This window comes from Pteropus medius, unplaced genomic scaffold, assembly GCF_902729225.1.
Source record: "Pteropus medius unplaced genomic scaffold, Ma_sr-lr_union100, whole genome shotgun sequence".
In the NCBI taxonomy this organism is placed as follows: domain Eukaryota; kingdom Metazoa; phylum Chordata; class Mammalia; order Chiroptera; family Pteropodidae; genus Pteropus; species Pteropus medius.
Window position 1 is genome coordinate 20,355,519 of NW_024349803.1, and position 10,443 is coordinate 20,365,961.

General features: G+C 51.7%; 2 protein-coding genes and 1 long non-coding RNA gene across 7 annotated transcripts in view; 1 reads left to right on the forward strand and 2 right to left on the reverse strand.

Annotated features, from left to right (window-relative positions):
• The window catches only part of QRICH1 (glutamine rich 1), a 34,784-nt gene extending 31,384 nt beyond the window's left edge, over positions 1-3,400 (reverse strand). The window contains exons 1-2 of one of the 5 annotated variants that reach the window (XM_039837710.1): positions 3,240-3,392; positions 1,720-1,779 (exon numbers count right to left, since the gene is read on the reverse strand). The gene's annotated coding sequence lies outside the window, so the exon portion shown is untranslated. Of the gene's footprint in view, positions 1-1,719; positions 1,780-2,562; positions 2,706-3,239 lie in introns of those variants that run through there. The other 4 variants (XM_039837711.1, XM_039837713.1, XM_039837709.1 and 1 more) reach the window with 4 other exon arrangements.
• LOC120582342 (uncharacterized) lies at positions 3,360-9,391 on the forward strand. The gene is made up of 2 exons (XR_005647545.1): positions 3,360-3,497; positions 9,098-9,391. It is a non-coding gene; the product is annotated as an uncharacterized LOC120582342 (long non-coding RNA).
• QARS1 (glutaminyl-tRNA synthetase 1) overlaps positions 4,517-10,443 on the reverse strand; it is a 6,605-nt gene continuing 678 nt past the window's right edge. Inside the window, exons 3-24 of the mRNA XM_039837714.1 lie at positions 10,070-10,179; positions 9,850-9,925; positions 9,577-9,641; positions 9,124-9,177; positions 8,937-8,997; positions 8,534-8,605; positions 8,324-8,409; positions 8,061-8,147; positions 7,593-7,692; positions 7,398-7,476; positions 7,205-7,313; positions 6,976-7,106; positions 6,797-6,889; positions 6,545-6,682; positions 6,368-6,455; positions 6,148-6,291; positions 5,943-6,047; positions 5,681-5,773; positions 5,433-5,560; positions 5,273-5,339; positions 5,073-5,198; positions 4,517-4,657 (exon numbers count right to left, since the gene is read on the reverse strand). Of these exons, the coding sequence (XP_039693648.1) occupies positions 4,607-4,657; positions 5,073-5,198; positions 5,273-5,339; positions 5,433-5,560; positions 5,681-5,773; positions 5,943-6,047; positions 6,148-6,291; positions 6,368-6,455; positions 6,545-6,682; positions 6,797-6,889; positions 6,976-7,106; positions 7,205-7,313; positions 7,398-7,476; positions 7,593-7,692; positions 8,061-8,147; positions 8,324-8,409; positions 8,534-8,605; positions 8,937-8,997; positions 9,124-9,177; positions 9,577-9,641; positions 9,850-9,925; positions 10,070-10,179 (2,063 nt within the window). The 3' untranslated portion in view covers positions 4,517-4,606. The remainder of the gene's footprint in view (positions 4,658-5,072; positions 5,199-5,272; positions 5,340-5,432; positions 5,561-5,680; positions 5,774-5,942; positions 6,048-6,147; positions 6,292-6,367; positions 6,456-6,544; positions 6,683-6,796; positions 6,890-6,975; positions 7,107-7,204; positions 7,314-7,397; positions 7,477-7,592; positions 7,693-8,060; positions 8,148-8,323; positions 8,410-8,533; positions 8,606-8,936; positions 8,998-9,123; positions 9,178-9,576; positions 9,642-9,849; positions 9,926-10,069; positions 10,180-10,443) is intronic.

A 10,443-nucleotide genomic window follows, 5' to 3' on the forward strand; every position in this document is an offset into this window, starting at 1 on the left:
CAGGAACTTAAATTCACATTCCTACCAAAAGTTGATGGTCTGTAAATTGGACAACCATTCGTAATATCTAGTAAAGCTGAAAACATCCATTCTATATCACCCAGCAATTCTACCCCTAGGTATATATGACACACACATATACAAAGGTAATTATATTAGAATGTTCACAGTAGCATCGTTAATAATAGCCTCAAACTGGAAGGAATAAAGATGTCTATCAATATTAGAATGGTATATTCATCTAGCAGGACACTATAGAGAAAGGGGAATGAATGAATTGCAGCTGCCCACAACCTGGATGAATTTCACAAACACAATGCTAAAGAAGGAAGACAGAGTGATTCCATTTACATAAATCTCGAAAGCATACAAAACCACGTTGTTGAAGGAGACAAAGTTGTAAAAATAAAAACAGAGAACATGATTATCATAGAAGTCAGAAAAGTAATTATCTCTAGAAGTTGAGAAGCTGTGACCAGGAAGGGACCCATGGAAGGGTTTAGTTCAGGGGTGCTGGCATTGTTCTATTTCTTGAAGAAGTGGTAATTACACAATGGTTCACTTTATAATTTTTCGCTAAATTGTATAAAGATCATCTGAATTTATATAGATATTTCACAAACTTTTGAAAATTTAAAAAAAAAAAAAAAAGAGCTTTCTGACATGGACCACCAGCTCTACCTATAGTTTTGTCCTTCCCTGAAGTGTGAAACCAAAGGACAATTCTCTTCTCCCTTGCAGCAAAGAGGTTAATCTATCGTTTCTTCATGCAGGCACAATCACAAATTACAATCCAGTATGACACATAGGAAAAAAAACAAATGAGTTTAAGTGAAGGCTGAAGAGGACCTAAAACATATGGAACAAAATGCAGGGCAACTAAATACAAAGTAACAGAAAAGAAAAGGTATTCATGTACCTCTCAATCTGAGGCTGAGAAATAAAAGACCATTAGAGATAAAAGGTGACCATTTAAAAAGGAGACAAGCAAGAAGCATGGCACATCAAGGACAACTCACAACTGATTAAATTAAAAGAAGGCATGCAAGTTTAAAGGAAGAAATCCCTGATTCTGAGGCTGTCATAATGGAGGACAGTCACATCCAGAACTACTGACTTAGGTTACCTTTTTGGAGCAATTCAAATTCACAAGAAACTTCAACTACTATTTGATCTTTTGTTTGAAATGGCATCTTTTGTTTGAAATGGCAAAGGGGATGTGGAAAGGCAGAGGTTCATGGAGAAATAAACAAATTATTCATCACAGAGGACTGGAAATAGGACATCGTCTAATAAGTAAATTTTAATGAGCTTACAAAAAATATCTGCAAACACCGTTTAAAAGTCATATCTAAAACTTAATAGCTAAAAACAAAAATATTCCAAAACAAGCAGGCCTAAGAGATACATAAAAATTTAAGTGTACCCTAGATAAACTTGAGTGCTTTTCTTTGAACCATTTAAGGTCCTTAGGAAAGCTGATGCCTCATCCCGTTAAAAACTTCAAAGTTGCACCCACTTACACTTTAAGAGAAAATTGCTCAAAGAGCAAACTGTGGCTAGATTCAAAGATGCAGTTCCCCCACATCTTCTATTTTCCAGCACCTAGTAGTTTCTGGCAGACAGTACCGAGAATGATTGGCAGGGTTTGTAATGTTTCAATATTACCAAGAAAAGAACTGCACACATATTTCCAGCATATGAACGATTATAACTCACCAGTCACCATGTTGCATGTATTTCTGTTGCTTGTCCTGAGTTCTTAAGACTTGTAACATTCTGAAGAAAACAGAACAAAGAAGTTCCTTCCATCCTCAGCCTCTTTTTAAATTTTAACTTTGTTCTTAAAATACAGTATATTAGAAAAACTACCCCATCATTATCAAATTTGATTAATTTTACCTCCTCTTAGCTTATTTTTCCTTAAACTTAATGAAACAAGACTGTAAAACACGAACTAGAAAATGTCTTGTCTTAGAAAAAAGAAGCGTGTTTCTCTAGGACAAATCTATAACTCCCTTGGCAACAGAGCACAGCGCTGGTGTTTAAAAAAAAAAAAAAAGGCCGAAAAAGACTGAAACCTATTATCTAAAGTGCCTTTTGCAGTGATACACGGGCAGATTTTAGGACTTTCTTCCGCTGGGAAGAAGCAAAACACTGATTCTCAAGTTGTTCAATTTTGTTCTGGGCAACTTTTTGGCTGAGTAATAGTGGGCCCTTAGTCTAACAGTGCAAATCAGTCCCTCCCATTCACACAGAAGGCGGCTTTTAAGGATTTAATTAAAGTGGCATTTTAGAGCTCCAGTAGTTTCACTTTGTCCACAGAAGAGGATCCCCTTCCGGATCGCACGGAGATGATGTGTAGGAATAGCGCTTATGGAAGAATTACTTTCTGGTGACAAAAAAGCAGGTACCGCTGAAGAAAGGGCCTCCTAAGATTAACCTTCCTACCCCAGCACAAAGCAGCTGGACAAGGTGAGGAAACTCGAGAGGACTCGCAGCCCTCACAGACCAACAGGACTCAGTTTTACAAGCAGGACAGTACCCTCCCCAAGCACCCACCCCGCACATGGGCCTCGGGTCAACCGCATTCTTCGAGGAGAACGAGCACTCTCGCTCGCCTCTCCGCCTTTGCGGGGCCGCTAGCCAAACCGTAAAGCCGGTTGGTTTCTCCCGAGCAGTCCGGGGACGTCACCAGAGGAGGAAGGGCCCAACCCGCAACCTTCCTCACACTGCCAGTCTCCCGCCCGCGGCCCCTCCGCGCAGAAGGGGTGTTCTGCGCGCGCTCGCGGCAGCGCCGCCACCCAACAGCAAGACGCGCGACCCGAATCCGGGGGTCGCGGGCAGGCGCGCGCACGCCCCCGAAAGTCGCTCTTGCCCACGGGCCGCGGCTCCAGGAACCGAGATATCCGGACCGGGAACGCGCACGTCGGCGGCAACGCGCATCGAAAGGTCCGGACGGCGCGCGCCCGCGCGCCCGCTCGTATAAACAGGCCCGGCCGCGCGCGACTATCACTGCGCGTTCGTGCGCCGCGCCCACCGAGTCTACGACCCGCCCCTCCCCCACCCAAGGGGCGGGGGCGCGCGAGCCCAGGGACGTTCTCCGCTCCGGGGCCACCCCGAGGTCTCTTGGGCCCAGCGGCAGCGGCCCGCCCGCCCCCGCCCGCCGTTGTGTGGGGTGGGCCCGCTGTCTCAGGCCTGCAGCCTCGCCGCATCCCTTCCCCTACTGGATCCCTCACCCGGCGACGTCGCCGCCGCCGCCGCCGCCGCCGCTCTACCCGCCGGCCCCGCCGCACCCGCTCGGGGCCCCAGTTCTGCCGTCGCCGCTCCAAGACCGACAGGATTTTCCCCTCACAGCTCCCTGGGCGCCATCTTACATTCAACCCTCACAGCCAATAGGTGCCGAATGCTCCTCTCGCGATAATCTGAGCGTCGGATCCCGCGAGACTTGAGGCTGCCTCCTGGCCAGACTTAAAGGGAACGCTTCTGCGGTGGAGGTAGGCCGGGCCTCCGGCTGCTGTATTGGCGAGGAGAGGGGTATAGGGCGGGACGCCCCGCCCTAAAACGCCCCTCCATGTGGGGCAGGGCCAGAGCGCGAGGTCTACCTAGCTTGGAGTCTAGGCAGGCAATGGCTCAAAGCGTGCTCTCTGGATCCACCTTCTGCCGCCAGCCCGGGCCTCCTTTGCTCGCACAGCCCGGCGCGGGGCGGGGCTCGCCTTATCGCTTAAGGTGGTCCCCACAAGCCCTGACTTAGGCCTGGCGCCTCCAGCCGCGTCCCACCTGGGACACCCCCGCGATTCTGTCCTCTCCTGTCCCTAGCACCCGGGACTCTCCTTTCCCCACTTCTGTCTTTCTAATTCAACCTTACGTAGTCCAGTCCACCTTAAAGCGAGCCTTTGGTTGCCTGCTGTTTGTATACAGGGAAAATGTGGAGGGTGTTAAAGCTGCAGGCACAGGCGTGCCTCAGCAGTACCTCACATTGCCCTAGAGGGCAACCAGCCTGCCATACTCTTAGAAAAGGCCTCTGGGCCTTTGTACTTGTTCCTCCTGCCCTGGCAAACTACCTCTAGTCCTTTGGGACTCTCAGGAGTCATTTCCTGAGAGTACTGTCTTCCAAGCCCAGGCTGGGTCAGGAACCTCTGCTAGCCTCATGCAGGCCCCAGGGAGACCTCTCCTGCCTGGTCACTCCTGTCTTCCTCATATTATTGTGCCTGGCACATCATCACTTGCTGAACAATTGGGCGGGGAGCCTGTCCTCTCTTCATCTGCCTAGGCAGGCAGGCAGGCAGGCAGACACAAACTTTCCAGATCCTTCTGGCAAAGGACTCCTAACCAGTAGAGCATCACTCCAGGGCCCGCCCTAACCTCAGACCAGATGCAGAGAATATCTTATCAGGCCCTTGAGCACCAAGAAGTGCACCAGTGGTTTCAAAGCTGTCAGTACTGCTGTGTGTGCACTGCATCAGCCGCCCACCCCCAGCCCCCGGGGTGCCGGGAGGGAAGACATAACACAGACTCCAGGGGGATTTAGCTGTTTTTTATTGACAAAGAATCTAGGTACCCCTAGCCTCCAAAAGGATGAGGTTAAGTCCATGGGGCTTCCAGCTCACACCTTTCCTGGGTCCTCCCTCAGTGTGACAGTCCGGTTGAAGACAAGCTGGAGGGCAAAGGGGGAAGAATGACCACCAAGCCAGAATCAGGCCAGGAGGCCAGGGTAGTTCTCACCAGATACCCCACCCCTACCCTCACCTCATTCATCCTAGAGGAACAGAGGGTCAGGAGACTCAAGTTCTCAATAACTGTATGACTTCAGGTAAGGGACTGGATTATAAAATGGGCCTCCATTTTATAATGCTTATAAAAACCTCTATGCCTATTCCTGACCTTAGGAGTAAGAAAGGAAGCGTCCAAATGAAATTATGTACATGGACCTCCTTTTTCCTCCTCAGAACATAAACCCCACCTCAGGTGGTGAGGATTAACTAAGGAAATATAGGTAAAGCGTGTGGCACAGTGAATGACAGCCACCACTATCACTGTTGTGGAAATGCCAGGCAGATAAATTCAGAAACCTGTCCCTGGGAGCTGTCTGGATCCACGGAGAAGTAGCCAAGCCGCTCAAACTGGAATTTGTCGAAGGGCTTTGCCAGGGCCACAGAACAGTCCACTAATGCTGCCTCCACCACTTGTAGCGATGCCTGCGGACAGGGAACTCAGATGGCCATCTAGTCAGGGAGGCCCACCACCCTCACCCTACACGCCATGAGCCTACCGGGTTCAGGTCACTTAAGAATCCACCAGGCACCTCCGCAGGATCCTCAGGGTTTTTGTGCTGAAATCTGCAGCCAGAGTGAAGGTCGGACTCCAGCTGGGCAGCCACAGCAGGCAATGCCCATCTTGTACCTGCCCCCACCCCTGCTCTGTCCACTCACAGTCGCTCATAGAGGCGAATCTCACATGTCAGAGGCTGTGATACCCAGTGAATAAAGGACTTGGGCTTTTCTCCAGCATCTGCCCGTCTGCAGGTCACCTCCAGGCTTTCCACATAACCACTGGGGCCCTGAAAGTCGAGGGGGAGAAGCCTACAATCAGACCTAGGAACCGCTACCAGCACTGCAGGCTGCACCCAGATCCTTGCCCCAGCAGGCACTGTGGTAGGAAAGCTACAGCTGGCCCTTACCTTGATAACATGCTGCAACTCGATGACGTAGCCTGTGTGCCTCAGGCCGGCAGGCTGGCCCCATGCCAGGCGCTTATAGCCTGGCTCTGGTTCCTAGAGGTAGAAAGTAGGGTGAACACAAGAGGCTGCAAGGTCAGAAAGGTAGAAGAAACTTCTCCCCCAACCCCTGTGTCTGGCAGGGCTTGGTTCGTCTGATGCATGACGTAGATGGACCTCAGGACTGGGCTCAACAGCAAACAGGGCCCTCTACCCTCCCATTCACCTCTTTGAAGTCAGTCCTCTCAATGAAAACAATGGATCCAAAGGGAACCTGATGGAAGCCCTTGGTCTCATCAGCTGGAAAGTTGGGCACCTGGATGTCCAAGGACTATAGCAAGAGATGGGTGTCTGAGTCACACTAGGTGCTAGGACACCACCCTGCCTCCCAACACACATACACATGTGCACACACATTGAGACAGACCCACCTTGACAGCAGGAAAATTGGTGATGATGACCTGTAATGGCTCCAGCACAGCCATGGCCCGTGGGGCTGTGTCATTCAGCACATCACGCACACAGGCTTCTAGCAGATGTGGTTCCATCGTGGTCTGTGCCACTGTCACCCCCACCTAAGAGGAAAGTTCAGCCACGACACAGACTGCCATGCTCAGCCACCACCCACTCACCCAGCCTACTGGGCCATACCCGAGCACAGAAGTTGTTAATGGCCTCAGGTGGGAAGCCCCGCCGTTGGAGGGCTGTGAGCGTGAAGAGCCGTGGGTCGTCCCAGTCCCTGTGGGTAAGGTGGTGGTGTGAAGACCTTTGAAAATGCATGCCACTAGTACCATCAACTTCTGATGAGCCAAACACCACCACACTTACCGCACAGCACCAGCTGCCACAAGCTGGAGAATCTTCCTCTTAGAGACAACCGCATAGTGCAGATTGAGGCGGCCATACTCCCACTGCACAGGGCAATAGACGTCCAGTGCATTGCACAGCCAGAAGTAGGAGGAGCGTCTGGGGTGAGAGCATGAGAGGGGAGAGTCAGGACCTCAGACCAGGGAGAGACCATAGGAAGGGCTGCTGGAATCTCACTGGCCCTACCCACCCCCATGGACCCAGATCCCTCACCGAGCCTGGAATTCCTTGGTGCAGAGTGAGTGGGTGATGTGCTCGATGGAGTCACAGAGGCAGTGCGTATAGTCATAGGTGGGGTAAATGCACCTGCAGGGCACAGGCAGTGGGCCCCACCATCCAGCCCCACTCTGCCCTACCCATGGCCCACCAAGCCACCCCATGCTCATACCCACCAGGTGTCCCCCGTGCGGTGGTGTGGTGTATACTTGACTCGATAGGCCACAGGGTCCATCTTGCCATCCTCCATCACCAACTTCATCCTCAGTGTGGCCTCACCCTCTGCAAACTTGCCCTTGCGCATTGCCTGAGGGGAGCAAGGGCTCAGGATGCCACTCAGCAAAGGGGTATCTCATCCTTGGCATCTTGTCCCACCCTGATCCGGCTGCCCCTCCAGAACCCCACCTCAAAGAGCAGCAGTGACTCCTCTACGGGACGGTCTCTCCAGGGCGAGGGCAGCGGGTTGTGGCCTTTGAGCTCCTCTCCTCGCTGGTGGCACACATAGGCCTGGCCCCTATGGGGAAGGAAGGGATGTCAGTGCCCAGTATGGCTATGTCCTGGTTAGCTTGCCTGGCCCACATCATGGCCCTGGCCTCACCTGTGGATGAGCTCTATAGCCCAGGCATACAGCTGGTCAAAATAATCAGAGGCATATGTCACCTTATAAGGTGTATACCCTGGAACAGAATGACATACAGTATGAGCAAACAGCCAGGGACACCAAATGGCCAGCCATGGCCCTACGAGAGGCACACTGACCACTAGCTCTGCTCAGGCCTTGCCCAGCCCATACCCAGCCAGGCCACCATGTCACAGATGGCAGTGAAGAACTTTGCTTCCTCCTTCTCAGGGTTGGTGTCATCAAAGCGCAGAAAGCAGATCCCATTGTTGGCCTAGGAGAGTCGCAATATCTGTGAGCTGCCACATCACTAGCTCCCACAGTCCCACTCTTCAAACTGGGCCATGCTCAGAGCTCTCCCATGTCAGAATTGGAAACATCTTCAAGAGTTTCACTCATCTTCCTGTATCTAAATGGTACCTCTTATACCAACCTAGATCTAAGAGAGATGACACTGGGAATTCCCTACAGAGCTTTTTCCTAATGAGCCCAATGGGTTCCTAAATATCTGTCACACTTCATGGCCTCTGTCTGCTTCAGGTACATTATAGGAGCAGCAGTGAAGGCAGGACACCTCTGTGGTATCCAGTCATGGGAGCGGCAAATAGTCACCTTGCTTCCTAGGTTCCCAGACACACTTACCTTGGCATAGCCAAAGTTGAAATTGATGGCTTTGGCATGTCCAATATGCAAGATTCCATTGGGTTCTGGCGGGAACCGGGTACGTATCTGAGATGAAGGGAATGGGAGCAGAAGAATCAGGTCAGAGCCCAGACTATCCAAAAGAAACAGATGCCTTTCTCACAGAGGCTACAGAGATAGGTGAGATGGGGCAGTATGGGAGCAGCCCAGGTCCGTAGGCAAGTGCTGATGACACTAGCCTGCTTGGCCATACTCCTACACACCTGTCCCCCAGTGATTTCCAGGTGCTGTTTCAGTAGATCCATGGTATGTGGAGTGGTCACATAGCCTGGGGTCTTGTAGTTCTCACCTGCCAGGACCAGAAACAAGCCTGAAGACCAGGCTGCAGACCAAGGTTCCCCACTCCAGATGCCTGGCTATGAGAGTTGCTATCAAGGTCCAGCCCTCCCCAGAGTTTTGCCCTGCCTGCTCACCAGGCTTGTGGAACTTAAGGGCCTCCCCTCGGAGCTGCTCCATCAGAGACAGGGTCTGGCCAGCAGTTTCGCCTGCAGAGAAGAGACCAAGGAAAACTTAGTCTCCTTGTGGACACAGCTACCATATCTGGCTCAGGGAGGCGCCTGTAGGTACTAGTATCTCGCCACCAGAATAGAACCAAGCGGGCCCCTCTTCCCAAAACCCCAAAGACAAAAGATACAGAACCAGACTTCTCATGCCTCCTTAGGCTGATCTCTGGGTAAAGAAAACAAAGGAAACACCAAGGCTTCCAGTCTTACAGCAAAAGGCAGGGTGTTGTGCAATGGACAAGGCTGTGGGATCCATGAGGTAGAAAGCTCGGAAGTCAGGGAGCTGAATAAGACAGAGTCTCAAGCCTCTCACCATTCTCCACCACATCCTTTGCTGTCTTCCGATCTGTTTCATCCAGCCGAGCCTTTGCCACCTGAGAGAAGCCCAGAAGTTGGATCAGGATCTCTCTAGGGCTGGGATTGGGCACTCCCTTCCCCAGTCCAAAGTCTCACCCTATACCACCTCATCCCCAGGGACCCAGGACCATGCTCAGCCCCACCTTGGGCTTCTTCTCCAAGTCAGTCTCCGTCTTGGGACCCAGCAAGTGAAGGACCTGAACAGAGACCAGAGTCAGGCCTGGGACAGGAGTGTTTTCTTTCCAGGCCCAGCATCAAGATAAGTAATTTACCTCAGCCATCACCCTCTTATGATTCTATGCCAGAACCTTAAATGAAGATGTTCATCTTCAAATGAGATGAAGGCCACATCACCCCTATTTACAAACCGAGGGAACTGAGGTTCTGAGTAAAGCAACTAACCCCAAATTAGGCACAGCCCAGATGCCTGAGTTTTTCAGTGCCCTTCCAGATGCTGCCCCCTCCACACCAGGCCCTATTTATCAGCAGAATAGGGAGAGGGTCTCCTTCCCGCGAACCCCATTTATTCCCTCAGTGGGCTCTATGCCCTATCCACGGCAGGGTCTTTGCTTGCTTCAGCTCAAGGAGGCACCCACCTGCATGTCCACTTCATGCTTGATCATTTTGCCATCTGCCCACTTGAGCATAGCCCGAGCCTCTCCTAGAAACGTGGGCACAAGGAGCTGCAGAAAGGCAAAGGAGAGCACTTCCCACCGTCTTTCCCAAGAAAAGGTCCAGGCTGATCTCAGGAACCAGAGCCTGGTCCCAGCCAGACCATTTTTTAAGGTGCTCTGAATGCTTTCTCACTCACACCCACAAGAGAAGGCATGACCGGAGAGAACACAGTTCCCTTCCCAGGCCCTGCTCACCCATCAGCAGTCCCATGTTGAACCGGTAACGCTCTGCCAAGAGCTGGGGCCGGTGGCGATTTATGGCCACCTCCACCTATAGAAAGCCAATGCATATGGTTCAGGAAAATGTCCTTCAGAAACACATCCTCACCCCCGAGTCTTCCTGGGTAGAGAGGCTGAGCCACTCCTTTCCAGGGTCAGAACTAAGAAAGCAGACAATGCCTGGGGAAAGACTCACAGCCTCCTCGATCTGCTCTGGGGTCACCATGATGCCCACACCACATTCCTGCTCAAAGTCCACGGTGTCAATGGGGTCCAGGGGATGACTTCGCACATACTCAAGTGCAGCTGAGAAAGGACAGCCAATGAGTTTGTGGCATCTCAGCTCCAAGAAGTAGAGAGACAGAACCCTGATCCCATGAAACCCCAATTATACTTTGGCCTCCTGGGGAGGCTCTTCCCCAGACCTACACAGTTCCCCAGTCAGTCTCGCCAGAGGCGGCTCTCTCCATCCCTCAATTCCAAGCCTGGTTTAGAGGGGAGTGCTGAACTAGACATCTAGAGAAACATTGGGGGACTTGGCAGAAAGGGGTGGTTGGCTGAGGACTGGAG